General features: G+C 41.3%; 1 protein-coding gene across 5 annotated transcripts in view; it reads left to right on the top strand.

The window, feature by feature from the left end:
* The window catches only part of LOC116626202 (E3 ubiquitin-protein ligase HERC2), a 219,770-nt gene that overhangs the window by 130,532 nt on the left and 69,783 nt on the right, over positions 1-19,455 (top strand). For 4 of the 5 annotated variants that reach the window (XM_032395408.1, XM_032395407.1, XM_032395403.1 and 1 more), the window contains 13 exons: positions 790-972; positions 2,871-3,052; positions 3,614-3,761; positions 3,840-4,036; positions 4,270-4,500; positions 5,392-5,530; positions 7,053-7,196; positions 10,179-10,321; positions 14,627-14,894; positions 15,039-15,175; positions 15,673-15,771; positions 17,484-17,652; positions 17,751-17,876. In XM_032395408.1, coding sequence (XP_032251299.1) covers positions 790-972; positions 2,871-3,052; positions 3,614-3,761; positions 3,840-4,036; positions 4,270-4,500; positions 5,392-5,530; positions 7,053-7,196; positions 10,179-10,321; positions 14,627-14,894; positions 15,039-15,175; positions 15,673-15,771; positions 17,484-17,652; positions 17,751-17,876 — 2,166 coding nt within the window. The remainder of the gene's footprint in view (positions 1-789; positions 973-2,870; positions 3,053-3,613; positions 3,762-3,839; positions 4,037-4,269; positions 4,501-5,391; positions 5,531-7,052; positions 7,197-10,178; positions 10,322-14,626; positions 14,895-15,038; positions 15,176-15,672; positions 15,772-17,483; positions 17,653-17,750; positions 17,877-19,455) is intronic. The other variant, XM_032395406.1, reaches the window with a different exon arrangement.

The raw sequence follows: 19,455 nt of genomic DNA, 5'->3' as shown, positions 1-19,455 counted from the left end.
CAGCTGGTCTCGGTGAGACTGTCCAGGAGGCCAGGGCTGATTCTTGGGGCTCAGGTGATGGCTGTATGCACTGCATGGTCAGGCTTTGGAAGTGGTTTGTATGGTCAGGCGAGGAAACCTGAGAGGCTGAGCTCAGTAGAGAATGGGTGGTATGGAGAGTGGAAAAGGTTGTGTTCCATCCATGTCACTTGTGAGGGTCCAGGCCCCCTCAGATGTGAACAGATGATGCCTGCCTTTTGGGGCTGTTGGGAGTACCATATGTGAAACCTGGATTCGCACATAGATGGTCAGGGCTGGTTTTGTTTTCACTCAGGGAAGTCAGGGCAAGAACTGTGGCTCTGCTGTTAACATGCCTCCTTGTCAGAAAGTCAGTGCCTTGGACACACGAGCCTCTGGTTCCCCTTCATGGCACAGGCACTTCCATCTTCATCCAAGGCATAGTTAGCTTGTCAGCAAGCAGCTCTTGACATTTGGAAAGTTGTCTTTCTAAAAGAGTAAATCCTTGAGATTTAGTGCTTCTGAGCTATGTGCAGAGATTGTTTTAAAAAAGTAAACTGTAATTTAGAAGGCTTATTTTCTTTGAGGAAAGTGGGGACAGAGGTGATTAGGATGTTTAGTGCAGTCTGAATTCCATCTTTTCTTATAAAGAGCTATTTTCCTTTCCACAGTAAAAATTGTAATATGAAATTCCTTAAAAGACTGGGTTATTAAAATCCCTTAAATTACATGCAGGGACATTTTCCACTTCTATTTGGAAGTATAGGTTCTTATTTTGATGCTTTTTTCCAGAAGCTGAACAAATTGAAAGGAACATTCATCCCACTGCAATGATGCTTACCAGTACTGTTAATTTATTGCAAACTCTTTGTCTCTCTGCTGGAGTCCACGCTGAAATCATGCAGAGTGAAGCCACCAAGACCCTGTGTGGACTGCTGCGAATGTTAGTGGAAAGTGGAACGACGGACAAGACATGTATGCAATGAATAGTTGTGGGCCTACAGAGTACTGGGGCTATGAATTTGGTGTGTGTGTGTCTGGGTGTGTGTATGTGTATGAGTCTGCATGTGTATTAGTGTCCTAGGGCAGCCAGAACAACTTACTGCAAATTTGGTTGGTTTGCTTGGGCTGCCACACGAAACTACCATACACCTGGGTGGCCTAAGTTTTTTTCCTCCCTGTTCTGGAGGCTAGCAGTTCAGGATCAAGGTGTCAGCAGGGCTGGTTCCTTCTGAGAGCTGTGAGGGAAGGATCTGTTCCAGGCCTCTCCCCTAACTTGGGGTAGTTTGCTGGCAGTCTTTGCCATTCTTTTGTTGTAGATTATTGCCCTCATCTTCACCTGTGTGTCTCCAAATCTCACCTTTTTATAAGGACACTAGTCATAATTGGATTAGGGACCCACCCTTATCTAGTTTAACCTCTTCTAAACAGATTACATCTTCCATGGCCTCATTTCCAAATAAGTCACATTCTGAGATGCAAGGGTTTAGGACTTCAACATACTACTTTTGGGAGGGGGAGGACATAGTTCAGCCCATAACAGTTATGGAACCTCACATTTTTGGAGACCAGAAGTCCAAAATCAAGGTTTTGGCAGGGCTGCGTTCCCTGCAGAGACTTCAGGAGAGGATCCTTTCTTGTCTATTCCAGCTTCTGGTAGCTCCAGGCTGTCTTGGCTTGAGGCCACAGCACTCCAGGCTCTGCCTCATTTTCACACAAAGGACTGCCATGTGTCTCTTTGTGTCCTTTTCTGCCTCTTATAAAGACTTTCATTGGATTCAAGGTCCACCCTGACTCAGTACAGTGTCATCTCAATCCTTACCTTAAATACATCTGCAAAGAATTTATTTCCAAATAAGGTCACATTCTGAGGTTTTTGGGTGAACACGAATTCTGGGGGATACAGTTCAACCCATTGAAATGTTTGTATGTGAATGTGGATGTGTTTAAGTGTGGAGAGAATGAGTTGATGAAGTGGGAGGAGTGAGTGTGTGTGTAAGTGTGAGAGTGTTTGTGAGTATGTGAATGAGTCTGGGTGTGAGTGTGTGAAGTTTGTCGCTGAGACTATGGGTGTGAGCGTAAAGTGGAAGTAAGTGTGAATGTGTGTGAGTAGCTGGGTGTGTTTATGAGTAATTATGAGTGATTGTGTGTGAATATATCAGTGACTATGAGAATGAGCATGTGTGATTGTGGTAGGGTGTGACTGTGCGAAAGTCAATGTGTTTGTGAGTGTGAGTGTGATTGAGTGCAGGCATTAACATGTGTCTGAAGGCTGTGCCCCTGGGAGCCTGGAGAGCAGGAGAGCTGGGCCCTGGCAGGCGGTCCTCTGCCAGGAAAGAGTGGAAGCCCCGGGGTGCCCATGAGCGGAGACCTGGAAGCCAGGAGGAGCAGACAGGGTCAGTTGCGTCAGTCAAATTGGATAAACCTCACGAAAGCCTCCTAGTCTTGTTCTATTAATGCAGACTTCTTAAACTTGGATTGGAAATTTGTGGTACAGATTAAATGTAAACAAGATCATGGGAGATATTTAAAACACATGAGGTTATAAAAAATATACAAGATGCACTCTTACTAGTAACTGCTATTTGAAAAGTGAGTCATTTTCTTACTGTCTAGAAATAGTAAGTACATGAAACTTCTTAACTGGTTTGAGTTACTCATGTACTTGAAAGGTTTTAAGAGTTGTAAAGTGTTTCTTGAGCTAACTGTAGGGTCTTCTCCCACTGCTCTCACTTTGAATGAGTGAAATTGTAATATATTTGTGAAGTGGGTTATTTTTGAAAATAATATGGTAGGTAAATTAAAAGTGTAGATTGTACTGAGTATTTATTTCTAGAAATTTGGTGCCAAGCTAGTTTGTTTCACTCTGGCAGCTTCCCCAAACAGGCTGGTGTGCCGGGAGCAGCACCGGAGCTGGTGCACGCTGGGCTTCGTGCGGAGCATTGCGCTCACGCCACACATGTGTGCTGCCCTCAGCTCCCCACAGTGGATTGCCCTGCTCATGAAGGTCGTGGAGGGACATGCACCTTTCACCGCCGCCTCCCTGCAGCGGCAGGTAATTGTGCTGCTGGGCTGATCCTGCTCAGTGTGAGTTTTGGGACTGTATGACCCCCTTAAGAGGTGGCATCAAGATACCAGTGCTCCTAGTCATTATAATTAGGTGCCTGTACTCAATAATGAGTGCAGAAAAGAACTGGAACCAACCCAAAGTAGATTTTCTAGTGCAAGGGGCCGAAGTTTTTGATTATTTTAAATTGATTAAATTGCTAAACTGTAGTTGACTTGCTTGTCTTTGAAGTGATAAATCCTACCATCTGCTCTTATGGGCTTCATAGGAGTTGTAGTATAATTCTCTTTAGAAGAACTAAGCTGAAAAGAATTATTTTTTAATGAAATAAATACCCGCATCTGTAATGTACCTTTTTATAACCCCTGATAATCTATATCTTTAATTAACTTGGGTGTAATTATCTGGTTGTAAAACAATGAATATCTGAATTTTTACATAATTAATTGCATTATAGGAACAAAAAAAAAAGTAAAAATCTGTTATTTCTTAAGCTAAAATCACAGTGGTTTTCTTTAATGTTTGCCATTTTAAATTGTCTTTTATCAGATCTTAGCTGTGCATTTACTACAAGCAGTGCTTCCATCCTGGGACAAGACCGAAAGGGCAAGGGATATGAAATGCCTTGTGGAAAAGCTGTTTGGTTTCCTGGGCAGCTTGCTCACCACCTGTTCTTCAGATATCCCATTCCTCAGAGGTGGGCAGCTCTCCTTATTTGTGTCCTGGTTAAGTGAGCAGGGCACTATGTAGCTCCTCTCTCATACGTCTATTTCAGAATCTACTCTGAGGCGGCGGAGGGCACGCCCGCAGGCCTCCCTGACCGCCACCCATAGCAGCACCCTGGCAGAAGAGGTGGTGGCGCTGCTCCGCACACTTCACTCCTTGGGTCAGTGGAATGGGCTCATAAACAAGTACATCAACTCTCAGCTCCATTCCGTCACCCGCAGCTGCACAGGAAAGCCGTCAGAGGGGGTGGGTGCTGTGTTTTCAGATCTGATCATTTTTTTCTGTAAAATGTCGGTTTAAATTTTAAGTTATCTTTTTAAGTGACATGTATTTTGTTTAAAGATATTTTAAAATATATTTTACTAGAAATAACTATTGAAGAAACTAGTATAAAAATGAACTTGGCTTAGCTGTAAATGTGTAAGAAACAGGCAGCACCCTGGGCTCTCTTCTTCAAGCTGGCTATTTGTCTGCATTAGGCCCTGTTAGAGGACTACTTTCCTGATTCTGAAAACCCTGAGGTGGGGGGCCTCATGGCAGTCCTGGCTGTGATCGGAGGCATCGATGGTCGCCTGCGCCTCGGGGGACAAGTCATGCACGATGAGTTTGGAGAAGGCACGGTGACTCGCATCACCCCGAAGGGCAGAATCACTGTACAGTTCTCAGACATGAGGATGTGTCGTGTTTGCCCATTGAATCAGCTGAAACCAGTAGGTGAACTTGTGTTCAGTTACTTGGTAATAAGGCAGAGGAGTTTTATACTAGAACTGGGTTCTAACATCAGTGCTGGAATGAACTTGATTTTCATAGTTCATGTCTGCCATCTAGGAAGCTGTGCAACTTGTGGAAAGCCATCTATCTATCTTCTCTTGTTCGCTTTGTGCCCCTGTGATAAATAAGGCCTATCTCATGCTGTTACATGGATTAGTAGTTCATGTCTTATTTTAGCTGCAAAAGACATAAAAGGGCATTAGCAACACAGAAGGTACTTGTAACTATGTTTGTTAGTTTTAATCATCTTAAAATGCAAATTTTGAAGTTTATTTTTTATTGAACAACTCAACTTTTAAAGAAACCTAAAGATGATTCCTTAAAAAATAACCTTTTTTCATGTAGAAAATGCTTCTTAATTGTGTTGAGTGACATAACTTATGTACTAGCAGCTACTTTCATCTTAAATCTGTGAATTAGGGATGTACAGGGAAAGTGAGTGATGTATATTACTTCAGTGTGACCTAAGTGTAATCAGACTATCTTCCTGTAAAATACTGTTTTTGATTATTACAGAAATGAAGGTATGCATGTTGTAGAAAATTTGAAACAGATAGAAAATGCCTAAGAATATAATAATCGCCACCCTGATGTAATTATTGTTGACAAGTTGTAAAAGAAAAAATCAATTTAGATTATGTTTACTTACATAGAAATCTCTATTTTGCCTTTAATGTCATCTCTTAAAGTGATTATTTTTAGATATAAGAAGACTTACGGATATATGTGATAATTTCAGAATTAAGATTCATGGTTATGATCATTTTCAGAACATTTCATTTGCTCATTTCATTGGACAGACTTTGAAGGTTTCTGTGTTCTTGCTTTAGCTCCCTGCCGTGGCATTCAGTGTCACCAACCTGCCCTTCACAGAGCCGATGCTGTCTGTCTGGGCTCAATTGGTAAACCTCGCTGGAAGCAAATTGGAAAAGCATAAAGTAAAGAAATCACCTAAACAGGGTTTTGCAGGTCAGTACATGGTGCTTCTTGATGGAACAGCTACAGTCTTAACTGGCATTGTTAGGACAATGTTTGTCATTTTGTCAGAGCAAGTTCCTGCCACTGCCAAAGTCTTTGGGTTCCAGTGGATTGACCATTTGTTAAGTTACCGTGGGCATGAAACCTTGAATGTGGTGATAAGAGTGTGTAATACAAAGAATGACAGCATGGTGGGAGCAGCCCCCAAAGAGCCCCAGGCTTCCCCCCAAGCCTGTTTTCCAGTGCCAGCATGTATTCTGAACAAGCTTTTTGAAGAGGAATCTGTATTCTCTCTCCCTCCCTGTTAACCCCCCAGCCATGGCCCTGTGGCCCAATTGCCCTTTAGGAGCTTTGCTCTTGGTCTCATCATCACCAGACCCAGTAAGGTCTGCATGTTTGGACCTGCCTTACTTCATATCTGTGGACGTTGGGCTAAGACCAAGGTCACCTGTGCCTTCCTTCCTTTGGTCTGAAATAGTGCTCCCTTAATTTTCCTTACACTGCCCCTTGCATGTTCTTTGAGAGTTTTTCTTCCTGACTATTCTTTGCACATTGGAAATTCTTACGGTTTTCTCCGTAACTTCTGGCTCATTGTGCCCACTCTTACTGAGTTTTCTCACCCATTTCTCCCTATTCCTGTGATTGCTGCTGCAGCATTTATGATAGTGAGCACCTTTAACTCTGGATATCCAGCTCACATCTCTGGCTGGAGGGCCATGTGCATGTACACCACAGCATGTTCAGAATTCCACTAACCTTGTCCTTTGGTCCCCATTTCCATCACAGTGAATAAACCTGTTTGCCAGGCAGTCAGGCTTGATGCTCCTCCATCCTGTTCCATCCCACATTGCTATGCTGCCTTCCATGGCCTCCAGCGTGTCCTGCCTTGGAACACTGTTGCCACCACTATAGTCCAGCTGTTCTTGTGGTCTGCCTGCATCTTTGTGGCAGCTATCTTCGTTTCCTCCTCAGTCGGCTGTCAGGCCCCACTGCAGTCATTTGTTTAGATAAGACTCCAGGGAGTGCCATGATCTTGTTGAGTTAGAGAACTGTATGTTGTGAGTATCCAACAAAACTGTCTTGGAGGAGTCTTGGCAAGAAAAGGTGAAACTATTTTGTTTGTGACGTAGGTATCTAGTTGAAATTTCAGCAATGTGGGAAACATTTGATTATACTAATAATAACTAACATGGATCTAACTGTGTTAAACCATTTAATTCTCACCCTAACCCATGAAAGTAGCTACAAGGGGAGCAGGAAATGGGGAAGACCTGGGGGAGATAGAGGATGCTTATCCAGAAGCACTAGCCAAAACACTGGGAAAGACAAGTCCTTCCTTACTGACAGTATTTGGCATGGCCAGCTAATTCCCACAGGGCAGGGCATTGTTTATGCCACTTTGCAGCCATGGCACTTTGGTTTGGGAAGCAGAACACCTTCCCCAAGGCCATACAGCTGGTGAGAAGAGCCCAAGCAGGGTGTGTCATTCCCGCTGAGTCCTTTTCTCCCACAGGACAAGTAGACCTGGATCTGCTGAGGTGCCAGCAGTTAAAACTGTACATCTTGAAGGCAGGCCGTGCACTGCTTTCCCACCAGGACCAGCTCAGGCAGATCTTGTCTCAGCCAGCTGTTCAGGAAGTCACAGCTGCTCATACAGGTACCTTTTTAAGGAAGCTCTTATAGATCTGTAAGGAGTGCAGGTGCTCCCATAGAAAACAGGCAAAAGACATGAATAAATAGTCCTTAAAAGGGGAAACAGATGGCTTCTAAATATATGAGAGAGATGTGCAATCTGGCCAATAATCGATGAAGTGCAAATGACAGTGTCGTTGTCTTATAAGACAAAAGATTGAGGGGATCTGGTGGGAAGGGAGGAAAAACAGTGCTCTCCTGTTTTGTTATTTAAAGTGTGGCCCATGGACCAGCAGCATTGATGGCATATAGGACCATGTTAGACACACAGACTCTCAGGCTGCACCCCAGACCTAAGAAATCATAGTTTGCATTTTATAAGGCCCTCAGGGGGTTTATAAATAAAACATATAAAATAGTACTGCTTTAACACATTGCTAGTGGGAATTTAAGTTGGTACAACCACCTAATGGGCATTTGAGGAAATGTTACCCTTTATTTATTTATTTTTTTAGATTTTATTTATTTATTTGCCAGAGAGAAACACAGAGAGAGAGGGAACACAAGCAGGGAGAGTGGGAGAGGGAGAAGCAGGCTTCCCGCAGAGCGGGGAACCCGATGCGGGGCTCGATCCCAGGACCCCGGGATCATGACCTGAGCCGAAGGCAGACGCTTAACAACTGAGCCACCCAGGCGCCCCGAAATGTTACCCTTTAAAATGCATATACACACACACACATACACAGCTATTATCTGTATCTCTCTGTTCTCTATATCTCTCCATTGACCTCTGAGTCATCTTGTGGGAATTTATCACATGAAAAGGCATGAAGATAAGTGTTTACAGAGGCTTGTTATGGCTTCTTTGATGGTACTGTTTTTAGGTTGAAAACTGGAGACACCTAAATGCCCATTATTGGGTGGTGTATCTACACAGTGGAATACCACGGCATCATTCACAATGATGATACATATATATGTTCATAGCCATGGGAACGTGAAAATGATAAAATAAATAAAAAAGCACATTGCTATGTATATCTCTTTGTAGATATGCCATAGATTCATCTGCTTACTATACTTTGACAGTGGAATTTCAGCTGCCTTTATTTTCTTTATACTTTCCTATATTCAGTTTTCTAGAATAGTCTTACATCACTTAGAATAGGAAAAACCCCCAACATTATAAAATATTTTTTTGATCATCTACTATTAAAAGACATGTGCTAAAGTATTATGGGGAGCAAGATGGTCCTTATTTATGATTCCAAACTCTCTGGGGTCAGAGTGAGAAGAGAAAATGAATGTAGATGGCTCTGTGCAGTGTATGATGCCAGTGCCCTGTGAAGTGTGTAACTGCAGTTCCACAGGTGTCTTGGGGACATTGGTGGCTGAGGGCTGGGGAGGGCAGCTTTTGAAGGGTGTGGCAAACCCTAGGTACAGCGTGATGAGGAAGCTCTGTCCTGGTGGAAGAGACGGTAGGGGCACAAACATAGCAGTGAGTATATGGGTGAGTATTGAAGAGCTTCGCTTTGCAAGGAGCTCAGGGTTTATTGATGAACATGGGCCAAAAGCTGGAGAGGTCAGCTGAATTCATGTGATAGAATGCCTTGAATACCAGGGTGAAACTTAAGGCTGACTTAGAGCTGCAGTGAGGACCCACATGGTAAGGACTGATATTCAGGATGATAAATCTTCTAGTGAGGTATAGGAGTATTTGAAAAATGAAGGCCATGGAAATGAGAGAATTGCTTTTGTGTCAAGTGATAAGATGTCTTCTGGGGGAAGGCATGAAAAATGGAAAGAAGGTTCCAGTAGACACTGTACCAGTGTAGTCTTTTCGATAATAACTGCATGGTAAACCAGTGAAAAGTCAAAGATGGCTGATGTTTCAAGCTTGAGTTACAGGGAGGGCAGAGGGGCGTGCCTTTCACAAAAATTAGGAAAAACAGTGGAGTTTGGGGTGTTTTGTTTCTTAATCTTAAGAGGGTATTGTGAATTTAATTTTAATGTGCTGAGTATAAGATAAATCTAATCAAAGTGCAGATTTAGTCTGTATTAGATAGTAGGGACCTTAAAGATAATCCACAATTGTAGAAGATCAGGAAACCAGAGCCCAGGGAATTAGATTGGCTGTTCTCTGGTCACCCTGATGAGTAGCTCTGGAGACACTGAATCAGGGTTACTATCCCATGTATGGGACAGAGTAGGGGCTCCAGACAGAGCTGTGTAGAGCAGGGCTTGACAAATTACCATGGCCACTAGTTTTTATAAAGTTTATGGGAACACAGCCATGCCTACTTGTTTACATGTCATCTTAGGTGGCTTTCACTCTGCAGTGGCAGAGTTGAGTAGCTGTGATAGACATGTGGCTGGTAAGTTTGAACTGTTTACTCTCCCTTTAAGAGAAAGATTTTCCAACCCCTGATCTAGAGGATTAGTTGAAGTTGTCACCAACCAGCCAGCAAACTCAAATGGTCAGTGGGCTCGAGGCAGTGGGACTCAGTGGGCCTGGGGCAAACAGGAAGTGCTAAATGCTTCACCCAAAGCTACTCAGATTAAAACAGACAAAAAGATGTTACCCTGACCACACAACATATTTGGAATTGGTGTCAATTTATGGCCTGAACAGGGTTAGCGGGAAAAGCCAGCGCTAAAAATACAAACTTGGGAGCGTCCATAGAAGGGGGCGGTTTCTGAAGCAATGAGTGTGCACCAAGAAAGAGAAGGTATAAGAATTGGACCAAAGGCAGAAATCTGAGAGGTAGCCCTTTTTTTTTGGCTCTAAAGAGACACATGAACTAACAAAGGATAGATGCCAAAAAGCAGGGAGTGGAAAATTCTTTAGACTAGTTTTTGATATCTGAGCCTTGAAGATTTTGATGGTCCAATGCTTGAAGATGTAGAGATCATACTCGGTTTAACATGTTTAATGCATTATCTTTAATAGTGAAGAGATGTTAGGAGTTGAAATATAATTTACTCATATTTTGTTTTTTAAATTCAGATGATGGAGCAGCTGCATCCCCTGACCTTGGGGACATGTCTCCTGAAGGGCCGCAGCCTCCAATGATCCTCTTGCAGCAGTTACTGGCCTCGGCCACCCAGCCATCTCCAGTGAAGGCCATATTTGACAAACAGGAGCTAGAGGTACAGTAACAGCCTTGGCAATTTTAATCTGTTACATTAAATCGGGAACAATATTTTTCCTAGATGTGTGTTTTCTTAAGGATATATTCTGAATTTTAAACGATACGCCAGAATAATTCTTATGACTAGTTAGGCTTTAACCATGTTTGTCATAGAGCATTATAATACTAGTTAGAGGATGGGTGAGTTGAAGTTTAATCTTATTATTTTTTAAAGATTTTATTTATTTATTTATTCATTCATTCATTCATTCATTCATTTATGAGAGAGTCTAGAGCAAGCCAGGGGAGGTAGAGGGACAACAGACTCTGCACTGAGTACGGAGCCTGATGCAGGGCTCGATCTCACGACCCTCAGATCATGACTGAGCTGCAATCAAGAGACACTTAACCAATCGAGTCACCCAGGCATGCTGAAGTTTAACTTTATTTTGAATATGTGTGAATTATTTGAAAAAGTTAGTGAGATTCAACATGGGTCAGATGCTCAAATAGTTATGGTGTAATCTTTTTCTAGGAAATATTGTTATTGAAGGAGCCCCATTAGGCCTAGGAATATTACACTGGCAGGTTTTTTCCACTCACTCCAAAGGCTTTCTTGGGCATGCCCTGTTGCTGCCAGGCTTGCAGTCCTTGCCCTGTTGCAGAGCACATGTGCTGCACAGTGTAACTTGGGGCTGGGGCTGGGGCTGTGGGCAAGTTCCCATAGAAGTATGACATGTGACCAGCTCTGAGAGTGATGTGGATTTTCATGGCCTGCAGCATGAAGGATTAGATGTTTCTAAAAATCCTTCTTTTGGGGCACCTGGGTAGCTTTAGTCAGTTAAGCGTCTGTCTTTGGCTCAGGTCATGATCTCGGGGGTCCTGGATTGAGCCTGCATCAGGCTCCCTGCTGAGCAGGGCATCTGCTTCTCCCTCTGCCTTTGCTTCTCCCCCTGCTCATGCTCTCTCTCAAATAAATAAATAAGATCTTTAAAAAAAAAATAAAAATCCTTCTTTCTATGTAATATGTAAAAAACTCTGGATAAAATCTCAAACACAAAAACAAAACCTTGAGTGCTCAATTTGGCAGGCGGAACATACCCTAATAGAAATCCTCAGAGACCAAGACTGCAGGGAGTTAAGGGAGTGAGGAAGCAGCTGCATCAGGTTGTTGGGAGGGCTGACAGCAATCAGGTGGGAGGAAGGTGGAGTGCAAAGGGAGAAGGCAAGAAATGTTGGGCATGAGGATAGGGAGCAGTGCGGTCTGAATGCCAACTATTTGTTAGGTCTGAAAACCACTAAGATGAGAGTTCAGGTTAAAGTGGCTACAGTGTGGCAGCGCTTCTAGTCACCTGTAGAGATAAAAAGAGGACACTGAGAGCAATTGAAGAGTGAATTGGACAGAATGCAACCTGGAATCACACTGGGAGGTGCCCAGTGTTAAGAGGAAAGATGTAGAAGGAAATGGAGAGTTAGCCTTTAAGAATTGAGAAGGACTGTTGTAGCAAAGAGAGATCTTTTTTTTTTTTTTTAAGATTTTATTCATTTATTTGAGAGAGAGAGTGCGAGCGAGAGAGCAGCAGAGGGAGAGGGAGAAGCAGACTGCCCACGGAGTAGGGAGCCCAATATGGGGCTCCATCCCAGGACCCTGAGATCATGACCTGAGCTGAAGGCAGCCGTTTAACCAACTGAGCCACCCAGGCACCCCATAAAGAGAGATCTTTCATTGTTTTGACTGTCTCTATTGATTCTGATGGAAATTCAACCATCATTCTTTTTTTTTAATTTTTATTATTTTTTAAAGATTTTATTGATTTATTTGAGACAGAGAGAGAGGGAGCAAGCACAAGTAGAGGGAAAGGGCAGAGGGAGAGGGAGAAGCAGACTCCCTGGTGAGCGGGGAGCCCGATGTGGGGCTCATCCCAGGACCCTGAGATCATGACCTGAGTGGAAGGCAAACACTTAACTGACTGAGCCACACACAAGCCCCTCAACCATCATTCTTATTGTTCTGTATGAAATGCCTTTTTCTCCCCCTTTGGCTGCATTTAATATTTCATGATTTTTTTTTTATTTTTCTGCAATTTGACTAAGATGTGTATGTATTTTTTTGCTCCATCTTCTTGGGGTACATTTAAGTTATGTGCATCTCTGGCTTGATATTTTTCCCCCCACCAAATTTGGAAATTTGTTAACCATTTTTTCCTGTTCTGTTCTCATTTTGTTCTTTGCTAAGAAAGATTATTAATGCATTTCTGTTTGTTTTGTAGGCCTTTCTTTTGGTTAATCAGCTTGGCTAACTGTATTGATCTGTTTTCAGGGTCAGGCTGTTCTGCTTTGTTGGGTCTAAATCTGCTGTAAGCCATCTAAGAAATTCTTTGTTTTGTATTTTCAGATCTCATATTTCCATTTGGATCCTTATTTTATAGTTCTGTAAAGCTCTCCTGACAGTTCTTATCTCTTCACTCTGTATTTTTTACTGTATGTATATTTAAAAAACATGTTCCTGATAGTTATGTTAAATTTCTTGTTTGGTTATTTTACCACCTGGGCCAGCTGTCAGTCTGCTACTATTGGCAGTTTTTTTCTCTTGATTATAATCAGCTATTGGTTCTGCTTCTTCACATATCTATAGTTGTTAATGTATTCCAGAAGTTTCAGATGTTACATTGTATTGCCTCTGTGTTCGGTCAACGTTTTCTGGAGAATGTGGAATTTTATTCTCATAGATGGTTCATTACCTGACAGTTCTCCCCAGTCCTTTGGAGACTTGGTTCTAGACTTTTTTTGTTGTGGTTTTTTTTGTTTTGCACCTAGACCTGGTTTCTGTATTCTCATTCTACAGGATTTAGAATCTTTTCTGAGGTTTCAGTGGGAACCTCTGCACCTTGACCAACTCCATCTAACTTGGTTGGACTGGGACCTCAGACTGTCTCCCTAGCACTGGGAAGCCATAGAATCCCTCTAGCCTTCCTGCATTTCCTTTATGCTGGGTTCTTCAGGGTCTCACAAATGCTCAGTTTTGGAATCAGTCAGTAATTTGGGATAGTCTGTATGCATATTTTATGATTTCTCCCTCACTTCTCATTGCTCTGGCAGGACTGAATTCCAGCCTCTGATTGTAGTCTAATAAACACTGCCCTGTCAGCTTGCATGCTGGTTTCCCTTGTGGTCAAGGGTTGTACCTATTTCAGTTTTGATTGCTTTGGCTGTTCTCCAGGACCTTCAAACAGTTTTTGAAAATATTTTGTTCAGGGTTCATAGTTATTATTAGTAGAGACTTAGTCCAGTGCACTCTAAGTCCCCATTACCAGAACTTCTAACTCAGTCTAGTTCAGAATTGTAAGCTTTTAGGATGAAGCCTGTCACTTCCGAGTTATTCACACCTCACAGCAAACCTTTGGTTTTTGACACTTCCTAAGCACTGAAAGGCTTAAGGGAGTCCTTGGTTTCTTCTTAATTTCTTCCTCACATGCTCAGTTTAAAAAAAAATAGCAAGTCTTAGGCCCTATGAGAATAACTGGAGATGAGGAGCAGAGAGTTTCAAGTAGTTCAGGGAAAGGGTTGTGTGTACTGGAGGTGGGGAGTCCCAACTATAGACCCCAGCAATGCATACGTTCATTGATTGATTGTAATTTGTTTCCCAGTATTTTTTATTTCCCTTATTTTTTATACCATCTTTAACTCAGAGTGGTTCTTTTACCTGTGAATCATTGAGGGCTGACTTGATGGTACATGAAAGAATCCCATGTCATCTCTGGCTTATCTTACAGAGGAAAAGAGCAAGAGACTGTGGACACTGCCTGGTCATGGGGAGGGGGTCAGGGACTCCTACCTTCCCATCCAGCTCCACTCACTCTGCATTTAACTTGCTCAGCTTGTTTCCTACTCAGAGAGGCTGTGAAGTTTTCTTTAATTACATTGATAATTGGCTAATTTACTGGGTACTGTGCATGATGAAGCAGGAGTTACTTGACCATCACATCTTTCCGCTGCATTAAACTATGAAAGTTGTCTTTGTTGTTTGTTAACATATTTTATCCATTCATTTAAAAATAACACATGTAAGTCTGAGTTTCCTGTACTTTTGTACTGCATTTCATAGTAGAAGCTCGTAATTTCCATTTGCTTAGACTGCTTAAGACTCTTGACTTTTCTTAAAAAATATTTTTTATTTATTTTCTTAAAGTAGGCTCTGCACCCAAGGTGGGGCTTGAACTCACGACCCCATGATCCAGAGCCGCATGCTCTACCAATTGAGCCAGCCAGGCACCCCAGTCTCTTGACTTTTATAAACCTCCCAGCTCCACTCTCATTTGTCCAGGCTGCAGCTCTGGCTGTATGTCAGTGTTTGGCTGTGGAGTCCACTCACCCGTCGAGCCCAGTGTTTGAAGACTGCAGCTCCAGTGAGGCCACAACACCTGTCCCTGTGCAGCATGTTCGCCCTGTCAGAGCAAAGAAGCGCAAACAGTCACCTGCCCCTGCTCTGCCTATTGTGGTTCAGCTCATGGAAATGGGATTTCCTAGAAGGAACATAGAGTTTGCGCTGAAGTCACTCACTGGTGCCTCTGGGAATGCTGCTGGCTTGCCAGGTATATTGTTTTCCTTGTGGGTGCTTCACTTACTGTGCCCACACATTTGTTTGTAGGTTTACCTTAAAATGCTAACATCAGCAGCCTGCAGGCAGGCTGGTGCTGTGGATCCTCACGGTGGGTGCACTGTGTGCTTGCTTGTAGGCGTGGAGGCCTTGGTTGGGTGGCTGCTGGACCATGCTGATGTGCAGGTCACAGATCTCTCGGATGCAGACACAGGGTCTGAGGAGTGTTCAGATGAGGAGGTGGTGGAGGATGTGGACGACTCGGCCTACGCTGTGGTCAGTGCCTCCTGTGTGGTTGCCTCACCTCTTGTGTCAACCTGATCTGTGCTCTGGGTTTCCTGCATGCTCTTCCATGGGGCCTCTCTGCGGTTCTTCCGCACACATAATGAAGCTGCTAAGTGCTGACTGGGTTTTCTGTGCCTTAATTACTTTAGCTTTAAAGCAGACCCTTGTTCCAACATCTAGTGATGTTGGGTAGCCATTAGACTGTGCTTTATTTAAAAAGCATGTTTTATATGACACAGTGACTTCTGATTTAAGTAAATCATTTCATGGGATTAATTTGGAAATAACTCAAATTTTCCATACTTTTAGCTTTTCATATTTGTTCTGTTTACTATATTGTTTAATATTTTTTAAATGAAGAATTTTATAGTGAAAATACAGCATAATATTTCATACTTTATTTTTTAATATTAAAGATTTCACATACTTCTTTTTAAGTAGGTTTATCTCGCTCACAAGTTTTAAAAAAATATATTTATCTCTTGTAGTCTACTGGTGCTGTTGTAACAGAGAGCCAGACATACAAAAAACGAGCTGATTTCTTGAGTAATGATGATTATGCTGTGTATGTGAGAGAGAATATTCAGGTGAGTAAATGTCTTAGCCTGGAGCTTTACTCAGGTTTCCAGTCAGTGTTCGAGCATCTTAGAAAGTCAGAAGCCTGGTGGGGGAGGGCATAGCCCCCAGCAAGGAGGCCACTGTCACTGGAGCAGAGGACAGAGGAACAGAAGATGAACAAGGGGTACCAGAGCTAGAGAGCAAAAGGTGGTTTGTCCGTAACGACATGGCACAGACATATGTGCTTCTCAATTATCCCCATTTGGACACTTAAAAAATCTATTTTTGCTTGTTTTTCTTACATCATTCTTTTTTTTTTTTAATTTTTTTATTGTTATGTTAATCCCCATACATTACATCATTTCTTACATCATTCTTATTGCCAACTAATTTTTAAAATCTAGTTAGGCTCTTTATGTAGTCCTTTATGCATCTTAAATCCTTTCTTTTCTTGTTTTAATTCTTTTCTGGTTAGTATACTTCAGAGAAAATCCCAGAAATCATCTCATTTCATCTGTAAATATGTCAGTATGTAGTCCTAATAGATAAAGGATTTGTCTTTTTTTTTTTTTTTTTTTAAAGTAAGCTGTATGCCCAGTGTGGGGCTTCAACTCACGACCCCAAGATCAAGAGTCCCATGCTCTACTGGGTGTGCCAGCCAGGCACCCTGATAAAGGATTTAACATAACAACATTACTGTTACCTAATATTAGGTAACAAAATAAACAGTAATTCCATAATATCATCTTATACCCATTGCTTGCTCAGATTTCCCCAGTTTTCTCAGAAACTACTTTTTAAAACAGTAATTTTTGAATTTGGATCAAACAAGGTCATACACCTTACATTTGGGTGATGTCTTTCTGAAATGCCTTTTAACCTAGAACAGTTTTCCCCTTTTTTTTCTCCTTTTCATGTCATTTATTTGTGGCTAAACTTTGTTGGATCACGTCTTCCTCCCTCCTCTGCATTTCCTGTAAAGTCAGAATGAGGTCTGGTGGGGTTGAGGGGAGCTCTTGGACTCAGGCAGTGCCTTAGGCATGAATGCATCATATGGACCAGCAGGCAGTGTTGTTGGTTAGGTCTTTTTCGTCTACTTCCATCTGTTAAGGAGTTCTCTATTGTTCATTTTTGTGCTTTGATAGCCGTTCATGTCATCACCTAGATTCATCATGAGGGCTTGCACAATAGTGGTTTTCTAACTTTGTCATGCCTTCCAGATTTATTAGCTGGAGTTTATTCTTTGAAGAACTCTTTTTAAATCAACTCTAGTTACTCCTTATAATACATTTTATATAAGAAAGGCAGAATAAATGCTTGTTTTGTTTTAGTTTTGCTTTATCAATTTTCAGAATGGTGAATTGGTGCCATGGAACTTACAAAGGTGACCAAGAAATTTTGCTTATTATCATTGTGATGAATTTATTGGCTGATAAGTATTTGATGTGTTTCAACCATTAGTCCTGTTGATCAAGTTGTTCTTTTGAATGAACACTCTGATCTTTGAGAGCTCCCTTGCTTTATGGCACAAGTTGATCCATGTTCATTTATGTATTTCCTGCCCCAGACCTTGAGCCAGCCAGTTTTCTAAAGATCCCTGGTTCCTTTTAGTGTAAAATGATTTTGAGAGTACACTCTGGGTGCTAGAGGAAATCCTTTCTTAGAAATAGAATAATGCTACTTATAATTATTCATTTCATCTATACCCTGGATTGGATTTTTATTTTAATTTTAATCTTAGGTGGGAATGATGGTTAGATGCTGTCGAACATATGAAGAAGTGTGTGAAGGAGACGTGGGCAAAGTTATCAAATTGGATAGAGATGGACTACATGACCTCAATGTTCAGTGTGATTGGCAGCAAAAAGGAGGCACTTACTGGGTTAGGTATATTCATGTGGAACTTATTGGTAAGCCCATTCTTAAGTTCTTTTGCTTTTTCTTAAGTAGAGACAGAGTTCTCAGGAATAAATACTAATTATAGTTTACTTATTATTGTAATCTCTAGGCTATCCTCCACCAAGTTCTCCATCTCACATAAAGATTGGTGATAAAGTTCGCGTCAAAGCCTCAGTCACCACACCAAAATACAAGTGGGGATCTGTGACTCATCAAAGTGTGGGGGTTGTGAAAGGTAATATTATCCAGGCAACAAAATTCCAGATGTTAGCTTTTCATCAGCTAATGTAATAAACTCACTTTTTTTTCATTCAAGGGCAAGAAAAACAAGTATGAAGAAGGTCTATGATATATAAATAGCATTCTTTTTTTTTTTTTTTTTTGCTTGTCAGTGCTCTCTAGTCCAGGAACACACCTATAGTTGAACAGAGTCAGGTTTATTAACTCATTACCACTCGGGAGGATGCATACCCTGGAAAATGGGGTGTCTCCATAAGTGGGTATAACAAAGGACTAATGGGGTTTGTGTTGGATATTTTGGGAAGGCTTCAAAGGAGTGGGGTAATTCTAAGAATGGGTATCTTAATAAATATTAATCTATAAGGCAGGAAAAAAATGGAGCTAGGGTGGAGTTAATGATTGGCAAGGAAGCAGTTCATACTAACCAGGATGGGGGAAGTGGGGGGTTAGGGAGGGTATCTGATTGTGTTTGTGGTTTGGATTAGATTTGAACTTGATCAGACTGACTAAAGAGTGGTTTTGCTTTTGTCTTGATCTGTCACAGTCACAGGGTAACCTTGTTTGATGTTGGTGTTCTGTAAACTTGTTCTGTCATTCTGCCAAATGGCCTATGTGTGAGTGTCTGGCCACCTCCCTCAGTTGGGGACTATTTCTGTCTCTCTCTCCTCTCTGCTATAATAAAATTTAGGACTAAATTTAAGAAATGGAAATGTGCAAATGATGTGAGTTAAGAACTGGAAACACAAAATTCTTTTCAGTTTATATTTAATGTGATATTATTGAGATTTCAAATCAAACACATAGTATACTTTAAAAGGTCTCCTATGTCCATTTTAACAATCGCATGAGAAGTAATTAAAAATGCATCCGGTTTTATTTTATCTTTAAACTCTTTTAAGGCCACAGAGAGATCCTGTTTTGTTTTGTTTGAACCTTGTACAAAACTCTTATGGTTGAATAGCTTAGATTAGAAATGGCCATAATGGTGGTGCTTCCCCAATGTGTGGGAGTGTTAGAATGTCTCAAGTTACATAAGAACAAATGGCTTATTTAACATTTTACTTTAACATTTTTCTTTACTTAAGTGGTTCTTAAAAGCTTTATAAGTCAAAACACAGATAAGTTTTAAAAATAAGAACTTGGTTCAGAAGTTAATGTTTGAGTAGCAGAGTGTTCTTACCAAAGGACAAGAGATCTCTTAACATTATTATTGTGATTTTTATTTCCTAAGATACTAAATGGAGTTTTTGACTTGTTGTAATTAAAAACAAAGAAACAAACTTATTGTGGAAAATTTCAGACATATACAAAAGTAGAGAATATAGCATAAAGAACCTCCTTGTGCCCATCACTTGGCTTTAATAGTTGTCAACCCCTGGCCAAAGTTGTTTCATCCATGTTTCCCTCCCTTGATTATTTTGAAGCTAATCCCTAATTGAGGTCATGTGTTAGTTCATCCATAAGTATCTTAGTATGTCTCTCTAAAAGAGAACTACTCTTTGTAAAACGTAAATAACTACAGTATAATTATCATATGATTAGGTATAGTTTAAATTTTAACATTAGGCTTTTAT

The sequence above is a fragment of the Phoca vitulina genome, unplaced genomic scaffold, assembly GCF_004348235.1.
Source record: "Phoca vitulina isolate PV1807 unplaced genomic scaffold, GSC_HSeal_1.0 scaffold84, whole genome shotgun sequence".
Classification (NCBI taxonomy): Eukaryota; Metazoa; Chordata; class Mammalia; order Carnivora; family Phocidae; genus Phoca; species Phoca vitulina.
Note: the sequence above shows the minus strand (reverse complement) of the source record. Positions and strands in the feature narration are given on the sequence as shown.